Raw genomic sequence first — 25,570 nt, forward strand, 5'->3', positions numbered from 1 at the left:
ATATTCAAACCAGCCTGTCTGGCACCAACAATCATGCCACGGTCAAAATTACTAAGGTCAAATGTTTTCCCCATTCTGATAGTTGATGTGAACATTAACTGAAACTCCTGACACATATCTCCATGATTTTATACATTGTACTGCTGCCACATGATTTGCTGATTAGATTATCGCATGAATAAGTAGGAGTACAGTGAGTGCATTACACAGTGACCTTAATATGGGTTGCAAAAATAATATTTAAAATTAAATTACATTTTTATTTATAAAGCACTTTAAAAACTACAGATTTACCCAAAGTGCTGTACATTAAAAACCAATTTTGTGTGGTCTCCTACACACTGCTACAGATGTTTATGCTAAAGTTTACTTCCAAATCCAGAAATATGAAAAGGTTTACAAAAATATAAAATTTTCAAATTACAAAACCAAAAGATAATGCCTGTTTTTAAACAGGATTCCTGAACACCTACAGTAATAACCTACGAAGGCTGACTTATACTTACAGTATGTAGCTATTTATTAAGCTGGGATATCATAAAGTATTTTAACATCAAAAAATTACTTCACCTTTAATGAAGATACTATAAAAATCCTTTATAGTCCAGGACAGCCCCTCCTGCCCCCTGCCTAATTAATGCTGTTATACTATCACAATAAATTAAGCAATTCATGATAAACAGAATTAAATCAGTGTTTATCAGCTTCCCTAATTGGCACTGGTTTCTAACTTGTGAACCCATTTGTGTATTGACCGACGCAACCAAAAGAAAGGGGCACCTCATCAAAACAAAGGATGGAAGACGAAAAGGAATTTTAATACTTTAAAGACCATTGCATTCTCTCTTCCTTTCTCACTCTGTTATCCGAAAAACAATAGATGTAGAAAACACACACACACACACACACACACACACACACACACACACACACTAGCTGCAGCATCAGTGGCTGGACTGCTAATTAGTAATAGCACATTGTATCAGGTTCCATCCAAGACCCTTGCTGAGGCAAAAGGGTGCCGCTTTCATGGGTGACAGGAAGGTAAGGATGTTGTAAGTGTGTGTGTGTGTGTTTTACCATGGAGGGTAATGGTTGGATAACATATAAATGCTCAAATGTCCTTTTGCCTGCTGTTTTGGTTACAATCTTGTTCATTCCCTCACTCCTGCTTTTTTATTTTGAAATATACCTACATTGTTTTGTTACTCTTTTTACATACAGAATAAGGCCCTTTTCCACCTACAGTCCTGGTACTTTTTCCCGAAGTTACTTTCTAGATGTCTGCATGCACGATTCAATAGCAACAACAATAACAAAAAAATCACCAACACTGAGTAGGACGGCGATAATGACAAGACGGCGGAGGCGCTCTTTAACACGCAGCACACGCTGAACTCAGCGGACAAAATGTTGAAAATGCACTATAACCTTATTTATCAACACAATCTTTCTCAATAAAGGCTTTTTTGTCTCAACATAAATTACTGTAATGAAATACTCACTTATTGACTTAAAAAAGATGTCTTGATGCAAGTTAACCACGCAGTAACAGGCATGCAATACTTCTCTCATGTAAACTAGATTTCATGACGGTTTAGTGTACAAAAGAGTTCAATTACCCACTCTCGATAAACATCTTGTTATTTGTATTCTTCATCCCAGGAAAAATTGGATGTAGTAATCCAGAAATCCCTTTATTTTCTATACAATCACACAGTACAAACAGTACATATGTGATGAAAACTCTAAACTCTCCCGATGAAATCACGCAGCACTGCTGCTCACCCCTCGCATACACATATGTAAAACGGATCATCCTCTTTGAATACTTTGTTGTTTTTATTTTATTTCTGTTAAGGGAATTGTAAAATTAGCGCAATACTCTGGTTAGCAGGCTAGCAGCTAGTTTGATTACAAATGGCAGCTGTGGACTCTTCTTTCTCAATGCTTTTGTGTCAGATTTTTGACCAATCACAGGCTGCAGCACCTCCCACAGTCCATATATGCCTCAAAAGTACCTATCCCAGAGTATGAGCCAAAAATGTCCCCTAAATGGCTTCGAGGAACTAGAGTTCCTCAGGAGCGAAAATGATGAAAAATACTAGTCCCGGGGAAAAGTACCTAAAACAGGCTTTAGTACCTGCAGTGGGAAAGGGCCTACAGTATGAGATTGTAAACTGGTTCAGAAGAAGAAAGAAAGAAAAATAAAAAACAGACACATAAGATGTCTGTCTATCATTGTAGTAATTCTATCTTTCTCGATATTGCCCATAAAAAACCTATTATAAAAATATACTATATATTATAACTATACTTTATACTATAAAACTATTAAAGATATATTTCAGTGTAATATTACCGAACACTTATCCTCAGTTTTTAAAAAAGGGCACAGCATAGCAAATGTGATATGGTCTCTCTTTCATCCAGCATCATTTCATCAGCAATGATGTATAGAATCCATAGATGGTAGCATATCATATACAGCTGTGCTGAGTTTCAGTGTGGATCTGGCCACATTCTAGAGCCAAGGCCCCACACTTAAGCTAAGGCACTATAAGCCCATGATCTGTATTCTCCCTTCCTTACAGATATATACTACCGTTCAAAGGTTTTGAAACACTTACTCATTCTTTATTATATATATATATATGTATATATATATATATATATATATATATATATATATATATATATATATATATATATATATATATATATTTTTTTTTTTTTTTTTTTTTTTTTTCACATTTAGAATAATAGTAAAGTCATCAAAACTATGGAATAACATAAATGGAACTATGGTAATTATGTTGTGACTAAACAAAATCCAAAATAAATCAAAACTGTGTTATATTTTAGCATCTTCAAAGTAGTCACCCTTTGCCTAGAATTTGCAGACATGTACTCTTGACATTTTCTCAAACAAATTCTTGAGGTATCACCCTGGGATGCTTTTTAAACAGTATTGAAGGAGTTCCCATCTATGTTGGGCACTTATTGGCTGCTTTTCTTTATTATTTGGTCCAAGTCATCAATTTCAAAAAAGTTTTTTTTTTTTTTTTTTTAATTAAATTTTAGTTTTATAATTAAATAAATTAATATGTTGGCACAATTATATTTTTGTCTACAAAACTAATTTCAAACATTTAAGCATACGCCTTCAGATCAAAAGATTTTTAAGATCATGAGAAACATTTCAGTCAAGTGTTTCAAAACTTTTGACCGGTAGTGTATGTCAATAAGAGATTTACATTGTTCAGCCCCTCTTCCTCAACACCACCCATTTCTAGGAAAACAGATTAACAGGATTGAGTGTTGGAGGCTGGTAGAAGGCTAATGAGGTCACATCTATAGGGGCTTAAGAAGATGCTCTTCAGATCATCTGTTCCTCCGCATCTGTGACTAGTTAATAACATTCTTCCCATCCATCCATCCAATCACCACATACCTGTGTCCCTTAGCGTGGTGAATAATCTCAAGTATGTTTGATTGGGTGACATTTGCATGAAAGGTGGACAAACGCATCCTTGCATAAAAATAACTAGTAGGGATTTGATGTGTCTGGCAATATTTCTCCTTCCTGAAATGCATCTAAAAGGTGTTATTGTTATTATAAAATTTTCTTTAGTAGATAACAGTGGGTGAGATTATTGGTCTGCAATTTTGACATTCATCTGAATATGGCATTTTGTATATTGGAAATTCAGATGACTGAATGAAAGAGAGTTCCAAGAAGGCAGATACCACTTGGCACACGTAGGGTACCCATACAAATTCTTTTGAGTACTGTGCAAGTCTTTAGTAAAGATATGGACTAATTATTGTGAATAATTAGAATAACAACAGGAAAGTATTTAAATGTCTAATGGCTGGTAAAATGCTTAATGACTGAATCAAAATTATGCATTATACTGACTTAAAATAGTTTATCTCTTGTAGGGTCTTTGTAATATCTTTTTAAATGTCAGGGATTCAATGTGTAAGTGGGGTTTCTTATGAAAATAATCCTATTAGTTTATGTTTAAGGTAGTTTATGGTTCTCTTTGTCCTTTTTATTATAGGATATACTTGGCAGGATGACACAACTCAGGAAGTAATCTCAAAAGAGCTCTCTCAGCTACCCAAGGTTCCTTTTGGACGATATACAAACACCTTGTCTCGTTCCACTGGCAACACCAGGTGAGCTCATAAAACCTGAAAAGTGGCCATGAGAGTAATATGTTTATTGGAACTTTTGTTGTTGTTGAGTTCAATTAACCAGTTCAATTTCAATCTCTTTGTATAAAGTAACAGTTGTTGATATGACAGATAATTGGATATAAGCAGGTATGTGTTTTGAGCACTGTGTACATATTTATACAAAATGGACCTGTATTTTAAACAGAGTTCCTGATGCTGAAAGGAAACTTAAGGCTCAAAAAGAAGAACTGCAGAGGTACCTACAGGAGCTCGGTTTCCTGCCTACTGAAGTTGGCTTCTTCAAGCAGAGTCCTCAAGGGCAGCAAGTCCTTTGGAAGGTAAGTATTATTTTGAATTTAGAGCAAGCCATTTTTACTTTGAAGACCAAACACAAAATCTTAAAACATCTTAAAGAAGATAAGCACATAATTTATCAAAAGATGTCAAAACTCAGCACAGTTCTTCTCAGGTCACCCCACACCAGTAGGTTTTGGATATGTTAAAGAGCATCTATTATGGTTTTTAAACATGCTTAATTTTGTTTTAAAGGTCTCATACAATAGATTTACATGCATCCAAGGTCAAAAAACACTTTAATTTGCTTATAATTTAAATTGCAGCATTACCTTTTTTTTTCCCAGTGTCAAAAATGACTCGTTCAATGATCCGTTCTAAAGGATTCATTCTAAACTCCTCCTTTCAGAGAGCCTACCCTGCTCTGATTGGTCAGATGTCCCAGTCTGTTGTGATTGGTCTACCGCTTAGTGTAGTGTTTGAGGGCGGGTCAAAGCTGTTCGCGAGCAGCCAATGAAGACCAGAGGCTGTTTTTTTGTTACCAGATTACATAGGTTAGTACAGGAAGTAAGTCTGGAATTACTAACGACTTGTTTCAGGTGTTCAGAATCGGTTCTTTCTTTTGGGAGTCAATAACTCCATTTGTCATGCACTTTGATTTTTGAAAATTTGAAGACTTTTTTACATTCATAAACAGCTATATAACACACTACATGAAAGGTAATATTTGAAAAACCATAATAGGTGCTCTTTAAAGGTGAAGTATGTAATTTCTGCACTACTAGTGGGACCAAACGGAATTACAAAAAAAAAAAAAGTATGTTTTCAAACAACCTTTGCCAACCACTTAGACTCATCACACTTTTTCACACTCTCTGATTCCCTATGAACAAATAGGCCATACTAAATAAAATGTGATAAAAGTTTAATGTCGTATTAAACAAGACCACTATAACATACAGGATACACACCGGACAGAAAGCATGGCAGAGGAATCAGGTCATCCGATAACATTGCCGGATTGAACTGCAACTGTGTGTGCGGGGAATCCAGCACGAGGAAAAATGGTTCTTCTGGTAACTAGTAAGCATAACGAGACATATTCCGAGTATCTTAAGAATTTATCTGGAGCTCGACAGTAATGAGCTAACTTGTGTGGCAATACCTTGAGTGTAACTTACCGGTAGAGAAGCAACTCAGCAAGTTTGGTGTCTTCATAGAACCCCAAAAATTCACTCAGAGTCCTCACCTTTAAATAGACACATGTACTGTAGAAAGAAGCATGACTGGACGAGTTTTTCAATCTCCCTGATGAGTACCCCTGTTTGCAGATGCAAGTCTGATAAATAAAGTCCAATTTCGTGAACAGTGCAATTTTTGAGTTTAGCCAAGTCACATAGCACCCTCTGATAAAACTTACATTCAGTTTCTAAACACACAACATCCAGTGCTTCATAAAATTCCCATTTTCAAAATGCTTTTCTGATACAATATCCTCAGCTGCTCATCCCTTCTTGTGCTGCAAAATTGAGACGTGTCACCAGGCGTCAACGAAGAGGAAGATATGATTGGCAAATACTGTTTTGAGAATGTAAACATAAAATGTAAAAACTGTAACTGTTTAATGAAAACATTGGGTTATAACAAGAGGTGGTTCTTGGCATAGGCGATGTAGGCAATCTGGCAGTAGGGCAGCAGTGTAATCTATGCGACAGCGTTCCCCGACGAGCCTTGCCCAGCATCAGTATAGGGAAGTAACACAATTGTTCAACTACTGTATTTTCCCATTTGTATGGTTTATCTAGTAACTTCTTTTAACGAGTTATGGTGTAATATGAGAAAACAGTACACTGCCATTTGTCACATTGTATTGCACTCATAGCAGCCGAGCAAACCGAGACATTAATCAAATGCGCTGACCTAAACTGTCTTCTCTGTGTCATGGGAAGTTGAATGATTAAATGAATCAGTTATAAACGATTCACCTATTGAATTGAATGTACCGTTGGGAGGTCCAAATCATTTTAGTGAATAGCTTCGTTCAGACGGTTGTGACGAACCAGCTCAAATAAATAATTCACCGATTCACTTGAGCCCCTGGGTAGAAATCATTATGTCTTTTTTTTATGTCTGATCTTGCCTAGGTCACCATGTGAGTCAGGACCACCACTGTTTTTCGCCCACTGAAAAGTTACAATTATATGCCTTTTTCAAAACATAAAAGTTGTTAGATTCTTTTGCGTTGCATTTAGAATCCTTTGAAAACATGGGAGGTTTTAGCACCATCACTTCCCTTGTTCCTACTTAATACCCACAAATTATAATAGTTACAAAAGAGTGCATGACATAACTTGCTCTGCACTTCACTTCACAACTGTCAGTTAAACACATTGCTATTGTGGACACGTAATGCAAGGCAATACATGGTACTCACACAGTATTACCAAACAACTGCTCTTGAAGTTAACAGTGGTGAGAGTTGAAAAGTTCACTGCACTATTGAACATTTAATTCCCTGTGGTGCTTTTGGAGCCAGCATGTGTATGTGGTGGTTTGTTCATCGAAGCCCACCCTGCTGTTCTAAAGCCAGTACGGCCTTCCATTCTGCAGGGGTGGAGAGAATCTAATTGTTTTATATAATCTAGAGCAGAACAATATGCTGAGCATAATGAGAGAGACTGTTCAAATTATTTTGCAGCTAAAAATGTCATGGATTTCACTCCATGCACTTAAACATTTATATAACTATAATATTTGTCTCTCATACCACTTTCATGATGTAATTTCTGCAACAAAATTCCCTAGCATTTTAACTGACTGATACTTTATGTATATTATCATTTTATTCTGTGTTTTAATAATGTAGTGTGTGCGAGACTAAATTGATAATGTGATTTTTATTTCCCCTCAGTACAAGGGAAATGGACCTCTAAATCAGAAGGGTTTCATCCAGCTCAAAGAGAAACCTCTCCACATCTCCTTCCTCCAAGGTCGACCTGATCACCAGGAACAACCTCCCACAAGTCGATCATCCTTCACTGGTTTTGAGCGAGATCGTACTGGAGTCCCTCTCGCTGAGCTTGAGCGGTATCAAGCTGGGTTCACGAAAGCAGAAGATCTTGGTAAAGGTCAACCAGAGGGAATGCTGCGTTATTTTAGCCTTCAGCGCACTCCAGCTACCAAAACAGAAAAATGGCCAGAAGCTCCCAAGCAGCCTCCCAAACCACGAATCGAGAAATTGTTTTTCAAATCTGGAACAAGCAGCGCTGCTTCCAAGGATGCCCTCAGTTCAGTAGATGGTGAGATCTTTCTTTCCTTCTTTCTTTCTTTCTTACTTTCTTTCTTTCTCCATTTCTTCTTGCTCCCACCCTTTCTTTCTTTCTTTCTTTCTTGCTTTCTTGCTCTCTCTCTTTCTTTCTTTCTTTCTTTCTTTCTTTCTTGTTCTCTCCCTTTCTTTCTTTCTTTCTTTCTCTCTTGTTCTCTCCCTTTCTTTCTTGCTCTATCACTTTCTTTCTTTCTTTCTTGCTCTATTTCTTTCTTTCTTTATATAATATTATATAATATTAGTATATATATTAATATTACTTAAAATATGCTTTACTTTCAAACAAAGTTATACATTACTTCCACCTATGGCAAAGGATTTTGAGGGAAAAATACTTTACTGGAGACACAGTGTAAAGGATCTTTTGCTAAATATTTCATCATGATTCACCTGCTTGCTTTCTGTTGCTTTAAGTCCAGCTTTGCAAAGAAACACTCCCTTTAGCAGCCTTGCTCTGTTGTTTATCTTTCTGTCTCAATCTTCTTTTTTGTGTGAAGGCATGGTACTATAAACAGAATACAACACACAATTTGAACAAATAAATTTTGCCCAGCATAATGTGATGCCTGATATGCAGACCTTTTTTTTGTTTAACATTATGCAGTTAAATTCCATGGTTATTTAACTGCCTTCACTGTAAATAAACAGAAAATTGTAGCAGACAGCTTGTTTCATATATTCAGTTCAGCAAACAGTTCAAGGGCTCACTTTATCTTTATCATTCTTTATAATTTATATTATAACTTTATGATTTAGCAGTGCAGAATTTATAGTAATTAGGCAGCCCACATAACAACAAAATGAAAGAAAAGTATGATTTTTTAAGAGACTTACTTCAGCTCTGCGTTCTGATGTTTCACCTTATGAACTAATGCAAGTTTTTAACGCATTTGGTCCCACTCAAGCAATATCAATACTAATTAATATGCATTTTTGAGACATTTGGACCCTCTCAAGTGTCAAGCTTTGAACCCACTTAGGATCCCTCTCCCCCTTCCCTTGTCGCTCCTGATCCGCTGCCCTGCAAAACAGAGATTCGATGCAACAGCCGAAGACGGACACCTAGCGCATAGTTACATAAACCAACAACAACAGTGTGACGAGGAGGAGGGCGTGGTTGGGCCGTGATGGTGCACGGTCAGCGCTGAATCAGCTGATCAGCGGGAGAGCAAGATAAAGGAGAACCGGAGGTGCCAGTTTGAAAGAGAGAGAGAGAGAGACTCACACGGCCACACTGCATGTGTGTCTGTGTTCCTTTATATTTTATGTTGTTTTAAGTTCATTTATATCATTAAACTTTATGTTGACTGTTCAGCCATTTCCCGCCTCCTCCTTGCCCATCCTTTACCTGTTACAAACAACAAAAATCACACAGAGAGTGTTGTACTATTCATCATATATCACTTGACACTGCAGATAAAAAGCATCTGCAAAATGAATATATGCAAATGAAATTAATTTCTTCAAAGGGCCACCTCAGCCCAGGAGGGCAAAGGGGCAGTAGTTTGGGCCACTGTTGCCACCCCCCCCGTGCACATCCCTGCTTTTAACCTTCCAAAATAGTATAACATTATTTTTCTCTGACTCTGTGTCCTCTCAGAGAAGTTCATTGATGGAGTGGTAAACCAGCTTGGACGCCAGAGCGTTAATGTGGATTCTTTGACCCCAAAGGACCTGGACCAACTCTCCAAATTTATCACCCAGGCCTTGCAGGTGGTGGATGGAGTGAAAGGGGTCAAAGGTAGAGAGGCCACACAGGATGAAAGGCCAGAGGATGAAGTAGAGGTGAAGAGGGAACCTACTGAGCAGTTAGAGAAAACTAAAGACACCACAGCTAAAGGTAGTAATCCCTTATCAAAGCCATATATTTGATTTATTTCTGGTTACATTTGCTTGAAATCCCCAGTAACAGTCCTCCACTCTAATTTTATGAGTACAGGTTTAAAGGAAAAGTTCACCCAAAAATGAAATTTCAAAAGGAGAATCCACTACCATTGTATTGAAAATTTGGAGCATGATATACATAGAACATTTTCCTTTTGTGTTCCGCATAAGAAAGCAAGTCAAACAGGCTTGGAGTGTAATGAGTAAATTATGACAATTTATGGGTGATATATTTCTTTTACAGAAATTTGATCAGTTGGAATGTAAGACTGATTGAAGTAAAGGTGGAATAATTATATGCAATGCTCATTTCATTTCATTTTATTTTTATGGAACACAATAGCTATGACTGTTAGATCCTGATTTCAAGTCTTGATCAAAATTTTAACTTCTTTTTCCAGGAACACAAACTGAAAAAGGGGCCATTAAATTGGATGACAAGGTAATGTGTTGGAATACATCAAGACTATGTGACTCATTATTCCTATATCACACTGATGATGTCAGTAGAATTCCAAATATAATTTTCTATGTTCAGGAAAAAGGATTTATTAGCCAGCTACTGGAGTTCTTGGATCAGAACTCTGGCCCTGAATCTGCTGGACCTCCCCAAGCAAAAGAGCCTTTTCTGGGTTACATTGGTCAGCCGAATGCTGGGAACCAATTGAGAGCTAGTCTGGAGAACGTCCATAGCCAGACAACACAAACAGAACTGGATGTGATGAAGAAGAAAATGGAACTTGATGCTTTGCATCAAGATCCACTGAGAGACGCAGAGGTAGACCAGTGGATCCACAATTCTCCAAAAGTGAAACCAGAGGTTCAACCAGACAAACAGCCACAAAAAAATTCCATGGAGAAAGAGGAGGTGGAAAAGAAAGGTGTGAGAGTGGAGGTGAATGTTGCAGCGTATTCAGGTCCACACAGTGGAGACTTTGGCTACATTATCACTGAAGAGTAAGTACAAATAGAAACACTTACTGTACATGGACTCTCATTATGTTTGCACTCATGTAGGACACATAGATATACATACTGTATATTCATGTCAGTCACAGACCTTATAATATGCAATATGCTGCAATTTCTGAAAGGGCATTGTTATGGCTCACAGTGGGATTGCTTATCTATAGTGAAAATTGGTTCCCTGTCTGTCACTCACTCGACATTGTGTCGATGTAGTGAAGCTAGGGGTTCACTCTTGAGAGCCCCAGTCACCTTTACTTTATTCAGAAAAGGCCAATGAAAATTGGCGAGTGGAATTTGCATGCCACTCTCCGCCCCGGACATACGGGTATAAAAGGAGATGGGGTGCACCACTCATTCAGACTTGTTCTTCTGAGCCGAGCGTATGTGTGTGTGTGTGTTCGTCCTGTCACCTTATCTTCTGCTGCTGGAATTTACGGCGCATATCAGTGGTCACCCTCCCATGGTCAAGTGTTGTGCTTCCCCTGGGTGCGTCCTGGGTTGAAACTCAGGCAGCTGCATCGGCGAGCTCTGCGGGCGATCTGGATGTGGATATGGGAGTGTTTCCACCGGCTCAATCCCCACGGACCTCCCAGCCCCCAGCATGCTCGTTCTGCCCGGTAGAGTTCACGAGTGAGGTAGGCGGTCTGCCTCAGGGTGGATTTAATATCTTGTTCGGGGCTCACAACGAGGATGAGTTATCGGTTGCAGCATTGGAGGGTGGGCTTATGCTTTCGGAAGCGGACGAATCTTCTGAGCTCCCGCTCTCGGGTGGTAGAGCTCAGGATGAGGTGGACGCTGAGTTGGCAGCTGTGATTGCCTGGGCGGCCGAGAACATTGTGCTTGAGTGGAACCCTCTGCCCTGCCCTGAGCATTCACGGCTAGATGATTAATTTCTGGGCTCAGAGCGTGTCTCACGGCCGTGCCCTGCCCCAGTGCCCTTCTTCCTGGAAGTGCACGAGGAGCTCGTGAAGTCGTGGAAGGCACCTTTCTCTGCCTGTACACGCTTCGCTGGCTCGTCCACCCTAACTACCCTTGGCGGCGGAGCGGCTAAGGGATATGTCAAGCTTCCCCAGGAAGAGCGTGCCATTTTGGTGCATTTATGCCCGCAGGGCGCAGCCACCTGGAGGAACCGACCAAGGCTCCCTTCCAAGGTGTGTACGTTTTCTTCGTCACTTGTGGCGAAGGCTTACAATGCCACGGGTCAGGCCACTTCCGCCCTGCATACCATGGCCATCCTGCAGGTCCACCAGGCCAAGGCGCTCAAAGATCTGCATGAGGGTAGGACCGACCCAGGGCTTATGCAGGAACTGTGTACCTCGCTCTACGGGTGACGAAAGTCATGGCGTGTGCCCTGGGCCAGACAATGTACACCTTGGTGGTCCAAGAGCGGCACCTGTCGCTCAACCTTGCGGAGATGCATGACGCCGAGAAGGTCCAAGAAGGTCCGCTTTCTCGATGCACCCATCTCTCAAGGGAGGCTCTTTGGCGACACTGTCGAGGATTTCACCCACCAGTTCTCGACGGTGAAGAAGCAGATGGAGGCCATCAAATGCATCCTGCCGCGGCGCGGCTCGGCCGCCTATAGGCCTCCGAAGTCCCGTGCCCTGTCTGCATCTTGCCAGGGCCGTCCTCCTGTGGTGCTGGCCCCGGATCCCCCACCATCAGAGCCCATATGGCGGTTTTTGAGAAGAAGATCCTCCCGCAGGAAGGCGGCACCGCCTGCCCGCCAGCCAGCCATCAAGAACCCCAGACAGGCTTCGAGGCAGTCCTGAGATGGATGACCCAGGGATGAGGCAGCTCCCATTGACGACTCTGACCCAGGTGTGTGCACGGGCCCCACTCCCGCCCCTGGGTCACCACGAGGTGGGTATCCTAACATCGCCGGATGCCTTCTGGGCTCCGGCACACAAATTGTCAATAAAAGAGCAGTTTCCTCATTCCCTGGGTCATTCTCCAATACTCAGCCCCTCCAGCCCTCGCACCCACGACGGCCAGGCGGTGAAAGTCTTTCCGGTCAGCAAGCGGGACATGAGTATTTCGCGTTCCCTTGTTTTCTGTCGAAAGAAAGCCGGCAAACAGGTAAGTACGGTGGTTCTTGGGGCCACTCGTCCGCCCCAGCCAATGGTCACCATTGCGGAGACTCCACCCCCACGCATTCCAGCTGATTTGGGAGAGATTCGGAGAGGCACAGTGGACCTGTTTGCCTCCTGAGAGTCCTCTCACTGCCCCCTTTGGTACTCCCTGTCCGAGGCTCCCCTCGGCACAGATGCCTTGGTGCACAGCTGGCCTCTGGGGCTGCGCAAGTACACGTTTCCCCCAATGAGCCTCATTGCACAGATGTTGTGCAAAGTCAGGGAGGACGGGCAACAAGTCCTGATGGTTGCGCCATACTGGCCTAACCAGACTTGGTTTTCAGACCTGATGCTCCTGGCAGTAGCCCCTCCCTGGCGCATTCCCCTGAGGCAGGACCTTCTCACTCAGGGGCAGGGCACGCTCCGGCACCCATGGGACGTGGAGGACCTAGCAGGCCTTCCGCCAGTGGTGGTAGACACGATCACTCAGGCTAGAGCACACTCCACGAGGCGGCTGAATGCTCTGAAGTGGCGTCTCTTCATGAATTGGTGTTCTTCCCGCGGGGAAGATCCACGGAGATGCGCAGTCGGGTCTGTGTTGTCCTTTCTACAGGAGGGACTGGAGAGACGGCTGTCTCCCTCTACCCTGAAGGTGTACGTGGCTGCTATTGCAGCATATCACGATACACTGGATGGGAGACCCTCTCGACAGCACAACCTGATCACCAGGTTCCTCAAAGGCGTGAGGAGATTGAATCCCCCTAGACCATGCCTGATTCCCTCTTGGGATCTCTCTGTGGTCCTACCTGCCTTACAGAGAGCCCCCTTTGAGCCCCTGGACACCCCTTTGAGATCTGGACTGCACGCAGAGCTTTAGACACTCGGAGCTGCTCTTTGTCTGCTTTGGAGGGCAGCAGAAAGGGAAAGCTGTCTCCAAACAGAGGTTGTCCCATTGGATTGTGGATGCCATTTCTCTGGTTCACCAATCACAAGAACTGCTGTGCCCTTTGGGAGTCCGGGCGCACTCCACCAGAGGTGTTGCTTTCTCCTGGGCACTGGGGAGGGGTGCCTCTCTAGCAGACATATGCAGAGCAGCGGGTTGGACTACACCCAATACCTTTGCGAGGTTCTACAACCTGCGCATAGAACCAGTTTTGGCCCGAGTGTTACGGGGTAACAACAGGTAGGCCGGGCGTCTGGTTGGGTGTATCGCTTGCATTGCACCTTTCCCCTTTTGAGGTGATAATGTGCGCTATCTTGTCCATAACAGTTCCCCGTAACTGGTGAACACTGGACGCTTTTTTAATTCCTTAAGCACTATTCGGTGGCTAACTCGGTGGAGGAGTAACGCCGCCAGGCCCAGTACTCATGGTATGCCCCTTTTCAGGTGAGCCCGTGTACTTGGGCTCGGTGCTCCATATATGGTGATTCCCCGTAATCCTGTATGATGCGTTTCCACTGTTTGGTTTCCCCTTAGGTGAACCCTGTGTTTCCCCTCATCAGAGCTCTGCTCTGCCTCAGCCACTGTTGCTGTGTACCCTCTCCGTTGACAGGGTCTTCCCCAGTGGTATCATTCCATATGTGAACTTCCCCGTCAGTAAGTCCATGTGAGGTATTCTCCATATGTTAACCTACCTCTGGTAGGATGTGGTCTCCGTAGTGCTCTCCCTCCTGGAAAGGGTAGAGCACTTCCCCAGCGCTATTCTAGCAGGTGCTCGGCGGGAAATTGCTTAATACAAAAATCAGGAAAGGCCATCTCCTGTAGCTTCTGTGGGTAAGTCCTCCTCCCACCCTTATTGGGACCCGGGAGACACCTTACCTAACTCGCTGACATGGTTCAGCGCCTGCAGCATTTCGTATAGGGACCCCTAGTGTCACTACATCGACACAACGTTGAGTGAGTGACAGACAGGGAACGTCTTGGTTACTGATGTAACCTCTGTTCCCTGATGGAGGGAACGAGACGTTGTGTCCCTCCTGCCACGGCGCTGAACCGACCGCTGACATGGCCGGGGCTCTCTCTCAGCTCCTCAGCACAACTCTGAATGAGTGGTGCACGCCATCTCCTTTTATACCTGTATGTCCAGGGCGGAGAGTGGCCTTTTCTGAATAAAGCAAAGGTGATTGGGGCTCTCAAGAGTGAACCCCTAGTGTCACGACATCGACGCAAAGTCTCGTTCCCTCCATCAGGGAACAGAGGTAACATCAGTAACCAAGACGTTTATCTATCTTTTCAAACTCCCTTCCCGGTTTCTTCTGTGTTTTGTTCTTCTTTATCACACATCTACATTTTTATAAAGTAGATATGAAATTAGGAAGTATGACAGTTATACTTACAGTTTCTACATATGTTTAGGCTACACATTTTCATAACAAATACAATGGTATGTTTTATAGAAACCATAGTTACATTGATGTAACCATGGTAAAAGATCCATCCATGGTTTTACCTATGGTTACTATGGTATTGTTTAAAATACAGTTAAACTATGATTACTACACAGGAACTATGTTAACAGTACACTAAAAAAACGACTTGCTGCTTGTTCAATTTAAATGAACTAAAGCAAAACAATTCTATAACATTTTGTCACAGCCTGATTTCATTGTGTCCTATCCATTTAAATTTGTAAAATGGAAGTTTACTTAATCCATTTGTGTTGGGACTACATGAATACTTTTTGTGGTGTTAATGTAACTGATGAAAACGAGCAGGGGATTTCCATTTCCTAGCATGCTTTGCATGGGACTCGATAAGTAAATGTATATGTTACAAAATATGTGTTATTTAATTTATTTTTGTGCAAAATGAACATAAAGAGGTTACTTGTTCGTTTTTAATGTTTTGCTATGTTGAAATTTAGAAGAGTTTCTGTTATGTTGGAGTTTTGGGGGTGACCGTTATGATGAAGAGTGGCAATTCAGCTAATGATAAAGACAGATAGATGTCACACATTAATTTGATAGCTTGCGTCACTGAGCAAATGCTGTGCTTACCATAGCATATTTACTAACCCTACCCCCTGTAGTGCTTCTAACCAGTGTTTAGCATGCTAACATTTACTTTCACTTACTATAACATAAAGAAATAACAGAGATTTATTTGAGTTACATTGACATGTCTAATTTAGTTGGGTTTACCCAATTTAACTAGGTTCTTTCTACACAAAGTGTTTGTGTTGAGATTACTGTGGCAAGCAGGTCATGGCCGAGTGGCATCTGGGCAGAGCGAGGCCAGGGAGATAAGTGGTGAACGAGTTCCACCTGTGCCAAATGTGGCAGGCCCTCTGGCTTTCTATGGAAAGAGGAAGCTGGGACCGGGTGAACACTCCAACGAACTTTAATTGTAGCACTTTTCAGTGTACATCAACATAAACATAACCATTCTTTTCAGCACACCAACTAAAACACATTCCACGAACAACAGCCTTGCTTTTCAGCAGACACCTTGACACAGACACACACACACACTGCTCCGTGCGTCTCTCTCTCTTATCCGCTGCTGTCTCCTCTCCTTAAGTACTCCCGCTGCTCCTCACTGGAATGCGAGACCATTGTGGCACACAACTAGAACTCGTTCACCACTTATCTCCCCAGCCTCGCTCTGCCCAGACGACGCTCGGCCACGCCCTGCTCACCACAATTACATAGTAATTTTAAGTTAAGAAAAATTATTTCAAACATGTTTATAAACATTTTGTCTTAATTCAATGTCCATACTCTAACCTGCGATTTATTTTGCTTCCCTCATGCGTCATCTGTGTGCACTGGTGTTAGTGTTTATTTGGTTGTGTGTGTGTTATATTTGTGCACATCTCTCAAAGGGAAAGATGATAGTATCACAGCCACTGCATCTCCAATAACTTGATTTATCTCACAGATGCTCCAATGTTTTATGGCTCACTTACTGTGGTCCCATTTAACTTAGAGTACCTGAAAACACACAGGAACATCTTCAATAAGGATATTTTAAATTCTGTAAGTGTGTATTGAAAAGGGAGAGGCAGGTGTGTAAATGTTGCCCTACAGCATCTTTTGATTCTCACTTTCTTTCTCATGTGTGTGAATACAATTTCCATTTGGATGCATATCATTCTTTAGGCTTATGTGCAAGTCACTGTGTGTGTGTGTTTGCACATGGGTAGATGTGTGAGCAAATGTGTGTGTGTGTTTATAACTGGGTTTGGCATGGCCATATCATAAAGACATCACACATCACAGGGATTCCATTTGCACCTTATTGTTTGCCTCATTGCTGCAAAATCAGGTGATTTATCAAAGCACACATGCCACCTGTGTCCAATTCCCTATGTTTTTCATGTACCCTCTGTTCTCTTTATTCATCCTATGTGCTGTGTTCACTGGTAATTTTAAATATTGCTTCCTACATAGGATCTGCCCAGCAGAACCCAGATAGGCTATGTGTAGTTGATGTTTAAATGTTTCACCTATTGCCTGGCTTACATTTCGTACTTGAATTTTATGATTTTTAGTGTTGAAAAGCCATTATTTTTTTTTACATTTTAAAGAACATGTTCACTTTTAAACATGTTAAACATTTGTAGTTTTTTGTCATGTTCATCTTATAATTATTTTATTAATTAGTGGCAATACTACATTATAAACATTTTTAGTGTAGGTTTACAGTAAATTCCTGGCTACTAGTTGCATGAATTTCACAGTATAGTTTACAGTAGTATTTCTACAGTTTATAAAAAAGAACCGTATACTGTGACTTTATGGGGAACTAGACTAATACATTTCTATACAAAAGTAATAGTATGTGAGTAATTAGCATACTAAGCAAACAGACTTATGATTTCTGCTTGACGGATAATAAATTGAGTGAAAAACCATATACTATATTCACAATGAAGGAAGAATCTGAGCCATATCTAGGGACCATAATATCAGATACTTGGGCATGGGCACTTTTGACATGAGCTGGTAAGCAACAACCAAGCAATGCCCTAGGAACCACCCAGAAATCCCCAGCAACTACGTATATATCAGTGGTGGGCCGTGCATTAAAAGTCTAGGCCTTCAGTGTGATTCTTGCCATTAAGAAAGCACAGTTTCACAATGAATAAGACACCCTATGCCTTTGGGCATCATACATTATGTCGCAGCTAACTAATAATACCAAATGACATTTTAAAAACATGTCCACGCATGAAAGTCAGAACTTGAAACGACACTTAATGCTCAAGCAAGCCTAATTTTAACTGCAGCATGACTGTTTTGTGAAATGAACGTCTCCCGAACAGACATTCAAAAAGTCATAATTTTTCATATGAATCTACCAAGGAGGTCTATAATACTTGGAAAAATCGAATAATATTTGCGATTTAAATGTTGCTTGCAATACATTTAGTTTCATCAGGGTACACAGTTATGCTGCGTTCCATTCAAGTTGGATGTAAGATATTCCTACTTGGTATCTCCGATCTCCGACCATAAATGCATTCCATTCCCTGATATTCGGAAGATGACGTTTAAGGAAACAAAACTGCAATGCTCCCATTAGCTTAGCAGGGGTTCATTAGCGATGTCTCCTAGCAACCCAACTAAAAAACAATGCTGCAGCGCTAGCATTTGTGCTTCAGTTGTATGATTATCAAAAGGGATTATAATGTTTTATACACCTGTTTCTGCAGGCGTTTTTTTAAACAAGCTTTAATATCATGTAATGTGGAAACAAATTCATTTATCGATATTACTTAATAAAGTGAATGTTTATCACTTTGTATATCTCCCTGAGTGTCGACATGTTTGTGTGACATCATGCATCTGCATCTCGGCGAAATCGGAGTTGAGAATTTCTGCATGAGCCTACAAGTTGTAATTCTGACTTAAAGATGCAATCCATTGCACTTTTCCTAGTAAGAAGTTGTAAAATCCGACTTTCCGAGTTGAATGGAACGCAGCACTTCTTTTCAAAACTTGATCCAACACTGAATGCTCCAGCAGCCTAATTTACACTTAGAAAACTCTTGATGTTGCTATAACAATGCAAAAAGCACTTACCAATTTACTTGAACTGAAAATCAGTCCTCCTTTCCTGTTTAATAAATTAAGCAATCACACGGTCATGCAGAACATCTTGTGTTTTTAAATCCATAAGGATCTCTTTCTCAATGGGGATAGTGGCAGTAATGACAGTTGACTTGTCAGCAAGATCAAGCGGATTGCGTCACTCAAGGCCAGCTAGAAGGCCTCGACCAGGACATGTCCTAAAGATCACACCAATAAATCAATCTGATTGGCTGATGAATCTGACAATCTGACTTTAGTTGCTCATTCATTTGCACTGTTGAGGGATTCTGTAGAAATTCTGAAGGCCTGAGGGGGTGGAGCTCAGACTCACTCGCTGCTTTGGATATGTGATTTGTGAAACAGTTGTCACACTTCGCTTGTAAGCATCAAGGAATAAATTCTGACTGGATAAACTTTTAGTTTTTCTCTATTTCTTTGTAGATTAATTAAGAGTGGAAAGTGATTAAAAATACATAGGCAAAAAGGTGACTGAGAATGAAAGGATGAAAAATATTTATTTATTTGGCATGTTAGGCCAGCAGAGAAGGCTTTGCTGGCCCTGAGAATTCACAAGTGGTATATAGCATCATGCTAAAACACTCAGAACACTGTAGCAATGTCGTAAACCTATTCTCCCTCTCTCTTTTTTTTGTCTTTACCCAGTTCTCTGTCCACAGATCAGGGTCTGAACCTTGTGGAGTTCTTAGCTGAGAGAGTTAACCTTCGTTTAACGGATTTTCTACAGCTCTCGTAAGTGTGCTCGCACACACACAGGCACACAAACAGACTTGTTGAAGACACAGTCTCATGCTGTTTTGACACACTAATGGCACTAATGGAACACTCAACCTGTGGTTGTTTTTTTGTTTTTCCATTTTGCAATATAGTTTGGGCTAAGCATTCATTTTCAAGTGAAAGCATAGTGATTTTGAGTGTGTTCTGAATTGTGTGCATATAAGTTCAAGTTTTTTATAAATGTATTAGAGAGAGACAATGCATCTCAGTATGTGTAGGTGTGTATTATACTGACCTGACTGCAGTGGTAAACTTCAGTTAAATTACAGAACATTTCTAATAAGAGCCGCTGTTCTGAGAGTTCACAGATTAAAAATAGCTTTCTGCTTGTTTGTTTGGAATGCAGCAAATGTGTTCTGACACTTTTATATTTTGCTGAGAAACTTATTGCGGTTCAGTATTTCTCAGACACATTATAAGCAAGGCCAAGGACAGCTTTTAAGGACAAGGATTAAGGAAATGCAAGTGTTAAAGCAATTACTAATTTTCATTAATTACTAATTACTTATATTAATTAAAAGAGCCAGACCATGTCTTTGTAAAATACTAAAGACTTCTAAAGACACACCTAAGAACTGACAGAATCAATCACAGCTGAAGTAAACCTGCTTTAGGCCACGTCCACACTAATACATTTTAGTTTAAAAATGCATTGATTTAGCTACATTTACACCTGTCATCCACACTAGAATGATGTTTTTCTCCACCAAAAAAGGAGCATTTCACGAACACTCTCCCTTTCCCCAAAATTGAGAAAATAGTGACATAAGGATACTGAAAGCTGAGTTTTCAAGTGAAAAACAGATTAGTGTGGATGTGGCCTTAGCCTTTGGTTTTAGAATGTACATTTTTAAAAGCAGTCATTCCCATCCATATTTGAATATTTTGCTCATTGTCATTGTTCTATATTTTCATGGATCATAAAAAAACCTCCGTGTATGTATGTGTGAGTTTTGTGTGTAGTTCGGCACTGTCCAGGTGAGATTCTTCTGTGTGTTTGATTAATTTTCTCTCCTGAATGATGGCTTGAATATCTATTCAAGCGGGTACCTGCTAATGTATCTTTTGTCAGCTTATGCTTTTCATCTTTTCTCAGAAATAATGGAAAGGTGTTCTGAATTATACGCACTGTTATATAAAACATAATGCCATAATGTAATTTTTGGGGCCAGAAAACTACATTGTAAAATCACAGTAGACAAGATATTCAGCTTTGAAACTCATGTCTTCTTATATATTTGGTGTTAAAGCTCACAAAAATTCAGTACACACACGGAAACCCAAACTCATGTAGACATTGATGCACACAATAACAGTGATGCCATGTTTGGGCTTCACACTGTGTTGCAGTTATTGAAAGAGTCAGCGTAGCACCTATCTAAACTCCAGACATGACGTAAGGGCTGTACTTTGTGCAGACAGTAGGGGGCACAGAAAAACACATACACACATTCCTGGGTTGCCTTCACATTACACATTAAAACACAAACACAAACTCACACACTTTGTTTCTTAAAAAAATACATACACGCATTATTTTACACTAATTCTGCCTTTTTCTTGCTTTCTTTCTGTTTTCATAATTTATTCTTTACATACCCATTCTTCTCCTTCTATACCAACATCAACACACACACACACACACACAAACTTGTTTTTATATCAGTGTGGGGACTCTCCATAGACTCCCAACCCTCACAGAAAACTTTTTGCATTTTTAAATTTTCAAAAAACATAATTTATTATGTTTAATAAGCCATTTCCTTCATGGGGACTGCTGGCTGGGCCCCACAATGTAGGTGATCTCAGGTTTTATTATCCTTGTGGGGACATTTGGTCCCCACAATGTAGTATAAACATGTACACACACACACACACACACACGCACTCCACTTCTCTCCATCCCACACTCTCTCTCATGCTGTGATGGGAGACTAAATAAGAAGCAGTATCATTATGTTATGGCTTACCTCCCTCTGTGTACTGGACATTGGTGGCAATTTTCTGATATCTTATCAGCATCAGTGGTGTTATAACAGGGAAAGTATATACAAGTGGAGTGACAGTGTTTTCAGAGGGTTGTGTATTTGTAAGGAGTTTATGTACAGAAAGGATAAGGTTGTGTGTATATGAGAATGAGGACACTGGTAGGTAGAAAATAAATGAAATGTGTATTTTGTAATTATTTCTTTATTCATTTATTTTTGCTCTATATTATTGCATGATTATATGCAATCCTGTATCTGATATCATATCTTTGAGTATTATTTTTCTTTGTGGTATTATGTATAAGCTGTGTCTTGATGGTTTTACATTGAGACATGTCTTACTATAGTGAAACTTTAACCATTCTTATAACCACCAGTTATTTTCCAGCAGATATCTGAGTGTCTCTGTGTTAATTCTGCTGAGGATGTGAGGTCACCTTTGACTTGCTCTCACCTCATGCTGATGTGTGAATGGGATTTTGTTCTGGTGACAGATCCATTCCTGTAGTCTTCCACCTCTCTGTCTTTTTCTCTTTTATATTCTCCTCTCTTTTTCTATCCTATTTTTTTTCTCTATTTGTGACCTCCACCTCACCCTGGCACACAGTCCCCAGATAAATACATCTTCCTCAGGATCAGAAACTAGGAAGATCCCTTTTTGGACCATTGCTTTTCCAAAATTCGCCATCCGATTCACCTCAAAAATCACACCATTGTTATTTAGTAATGATAAACAGAAAAACAGTCATGTTCTTAGTAATGAGTAGTTTAGATAAACAGCAGTCCATCTCTGGGTCTGCATTGATGTCATAGTGGCATTCCAAGTTACAGACATGTTGATTTTTGATAGTTCCCTTTGATACCTCTCTTTGTTTGTCGATTGCACACGTTCCCTTCCTCGTCCGGGCTAGAGGGGTGATGGCTTTCTTCCGCAGCTTGGCTTTGGTCGTGTCCCTTCTTTTGCGAACTAACAATTCTAAAAATTATCAATGATTTTACTATAGAAATATTGTAGTAACCATGTTTTTTGGTGGAAACCATAGTTTGATGCAATTAACCATTGTGTTATACAGTAATCTGGTAATAATATAGTAACCATGTTTAATTTTGTGGTTACTATGATTTTACCACATAAAACTATTGTGATACTATGCTTACTGCAGTACAATGGTTTAATGGTTAACTTTTGTAAGGTAAGGATTGGGTTAGGTTTAGGGGTAGGGGTTGATGTAGGGCATAGTCCTGCATGGGTTCTGTTTTGTAAACCTGCACCCACCCACACCCTCAGTACTTAACAGAACAATTAACAGAAAAAAGATGAGAAAGATGAACATTATTTTACATGTAAAAAAATAGCATTGGCTATTTGACCTGCAGTCCACCCTTGCCTATTGATTCCCGACCCTCACCGCAAATGACAATGTAAATATTTTTCCACCCATTACATCAAATATTAGCAGTTCACCTGTCAGGTACCCGCGGGTACCTGCCCATGTGCAGGACTCTGGTGTAGGGTGTCTGTGGGATTCTAAATAAACACGCTGCAGTGATGCCCCTATATTGTATCTTAGTATTTAAATAGAGGTGCAAATAGCATCTGTCTATTTTAATTAATATCCTGATTAGTACATTTTTAATACAATAGCAATTGATAGTGACTCACTTTAAAGCTGAAGAAGGTCTCAAAAGTATCATAAAAGTAGTCCACGCAACTCATGAGTCACATTCTAAGTCTTCTGAAGGCATATGATTTTAGTCATTTTCAATTAAAATCTTGACGTCCATTGATCATTCATGTGTGCTACGAGAGAAGTGTATTAAGCAAAAGCTTGCGCTGTTTTTAGCTCTAAATGAAATAGCGGAATATAATGCACAGGCCACATGGACTACTTTTATTGTACTATTGCATCCTTTTTGAAGCATGACAGTGAATCACTATCCACTGCCTTTGTATTGAAAATATGGACTGGCATATTCATTAAAACAACTCCTTTAGTTTTAAGCATTAGAAATAAATTCACGTCAGGTTTTGAACGAATTGAGGATGAGAAATAAATTTATGACAGAATTTTCATTTTTGAGTGAACTCTTTCTTTAAGTCTAAGACTGTGTTTCTATTTTGGGTATGGGTGTGTGTTATAAATGTATCATGCAAACCTCAGCATATTTTGATTATATTTACCATTTTTAATTTCCATTCCATTTAAAGGAACAATTTACAGTGAAATATTATACTTTACAGGATTCTCTGGTATATGAATAGATAATTTATTCATAGATAAATGAATGAGGAGTACAGCTGGGATCTCCCCCCTGACAGCTGTTTGGCTCAATCACAAATGCCATTTGATCAAAATGCCATCATACATTTGCACAACATATCTCCAATTTAAGTACTACAAACATATTCCGATCCATTGCATTGCCTTTAATGTTTTTGTGAACAAATCTTTTTGAACAAAGGACAATTTCTTTATCCATTTGGACCTGTTTGCTGAATGGGGATGATCCACTAAACATTCTAAACTCCACGAACATCAGGAATGCTGACAGTAAAGCTCTGTCATAAGAAAATTAATGAAAATGTAATATTCCCCACTGATCTGTTGTATAACTTCTGTATAGTCGAACCAAGGAGTTGGAATTGACAGCAGTTGCAATAACAAATTTTTTAAGGAATTGCTCATAAAGCTCACTGCCCAGTATTATTAATCTCTTCCTCTCCTTCTCTCTCCTGTCTTGTTTTCTTCTCTTTGTCTGTTTCTTTGTATGTCTTCTCTTTCTTTCTCTCCTTTGTGTCTCTCAGGGTTTTGGGTCCAGCAGTAACCTTTCGAGTGCGCCCCAATGCTCGTAACATCAGCACAGCCCAGCTAGCCAGAGTGGCAGGTACACACACAAACACACACCCACACACACCACTCCTTCCACTGCTGCATTCTAGTTGCTATTCCGATCATCTGCCAACACATTGGGGAAGAATTGTCTAATAGTGCCATGACCTTGATTGCAGCATTATTTATTTTCAAGATTTAAAGCCCCCTTTCTACACACACATCTAAAAAAAACACAAGTACACACACTCTCTCACACATGCAAGATCAAGCAAACAAACAACTAAAACACCACGGAACTTTTATCAAACATGGCCTCTCAAGTCCAGGCAAGCTTTGGCATTATGAAATTATTGGTATGTTATAAACACAGAGGTGTGCGTGTACTGTCTTAGTGAAAATGAGTGTGATATGATTCTTTCATCCCCTGCTTTTCCCTTTTCAAGAATTTACATTCAGTGTAATTTTCACTTATTCCTCATCCCGATATGCTCTGTAAATTAATATTGTTTTTCATTTTCAGATTTGGTGGTGTTTTTGTTTATTTTGAATGTATGTGAAATAGCAGGGACCATTGCTCTTGATCAAGATTTCTTTGTGAATGATGTGCATAGTTGTTATGTTTTAGCCAATACAGCACTGTGCTGATCATGCCTTTTGATTATACCTTTTTTACATTATGGGTTTTATGTTTTTTTATGGTTTCTGACAGCACTGCCTTGACTTTCAAGCTTGGAGTCAGGATTTGGGCAAATCTGATTCAGGAATTGAAACAGAATTGACCTCATCCCTGCATCCCTTCTATCAGTCTCTTAACACACAGGATTTCATATTTGATCTTTAATGCACAAAGGAAAGGGCTAAGAATGAAAGAAAAACAAAAAGAATCTGACATCATAAGGGCTGTTTTCCCTTGATCCATAATAATTACTTCCAGGGAAAACAGATTCATGGAAATTTGAATGGGATTTATTTCAAAATGGATTTCTTTATATGAGCTACAAGAGGGCAGGCAGCCCTCTAATGCATAAACAAGAAAGCTTTTGCTTTACTCCACTCTAAAAAACCTCCTCTGACCATGGCCAACAAGGATTTGACCCTTAACTCATAAAGTGTCTGTGCTCCCGGACACATAAGACAAGAGATATGCCAAGGACACTTTTCATAGTAACCAAACCAGAAACAACTGCA

At 40.2% G+C, this 25,570-nt stretch overlaps 1 protein-coding gene across 1 annotated transcript in view; it reads left to right on the forward strand.

The window, feature by feature from the left end:
• Nucleotides 1-25,570, forward strand: part of LOC127451658 (receptor-type tyrosine-protein phosphatase N2-like) — a 275,203-nt gene that overhangs the window by 85,215 nt on the left and 164,418 nt on the right. Inside the window, exons 4-11 of the mRNA XM_051716512.1 lie at nt 4,068-4,185; nt 4,391-4,523; nt 7,391-7,778; nt 9,405-9,644; nt 10,090-10,130; nt 10,227-10,645; nt 19,429-19,515; nt 24,355-24,434. Coding sequence (XP_051572472.1) covers nt 4,068-4,185; nt 4,391-4,523; nt 7,391-7,778; nt 9,405-9,644; nt 10,090-10,130; nt 10,227-10,645; nt 19,429-19,515; nt 24,355-24,434 — 1,506 coding nt within the window. The remainder of the gene's footprint in view (nt 1-4,067; nt 4,186-4,390; nt 4,524-7,390; nt 7,779-9,404; nt 9,645-10,089; nt 10,131-10,226; nt 10,646-19,428; nt 19,516-24,354; nt 24,435-25,570) is intronic.

Source organism: Myxocyprinus asiaticus, chromosome 2, assembly GCF_019703515.2.
Source record: "Myxocyprinus asiaticus isolate MX2 ecotype Aquarium Trade chromosome 2, UBuf_Myxa_2, whole genome shotgun sequence".
Taxonomy (NCBI): Eukaryota; Metazoa; Chordata; class Actinopteri; order Cypriniformes; family Catostomidae; genus Myxocyprinus; species Myxocyprinus asiaticus.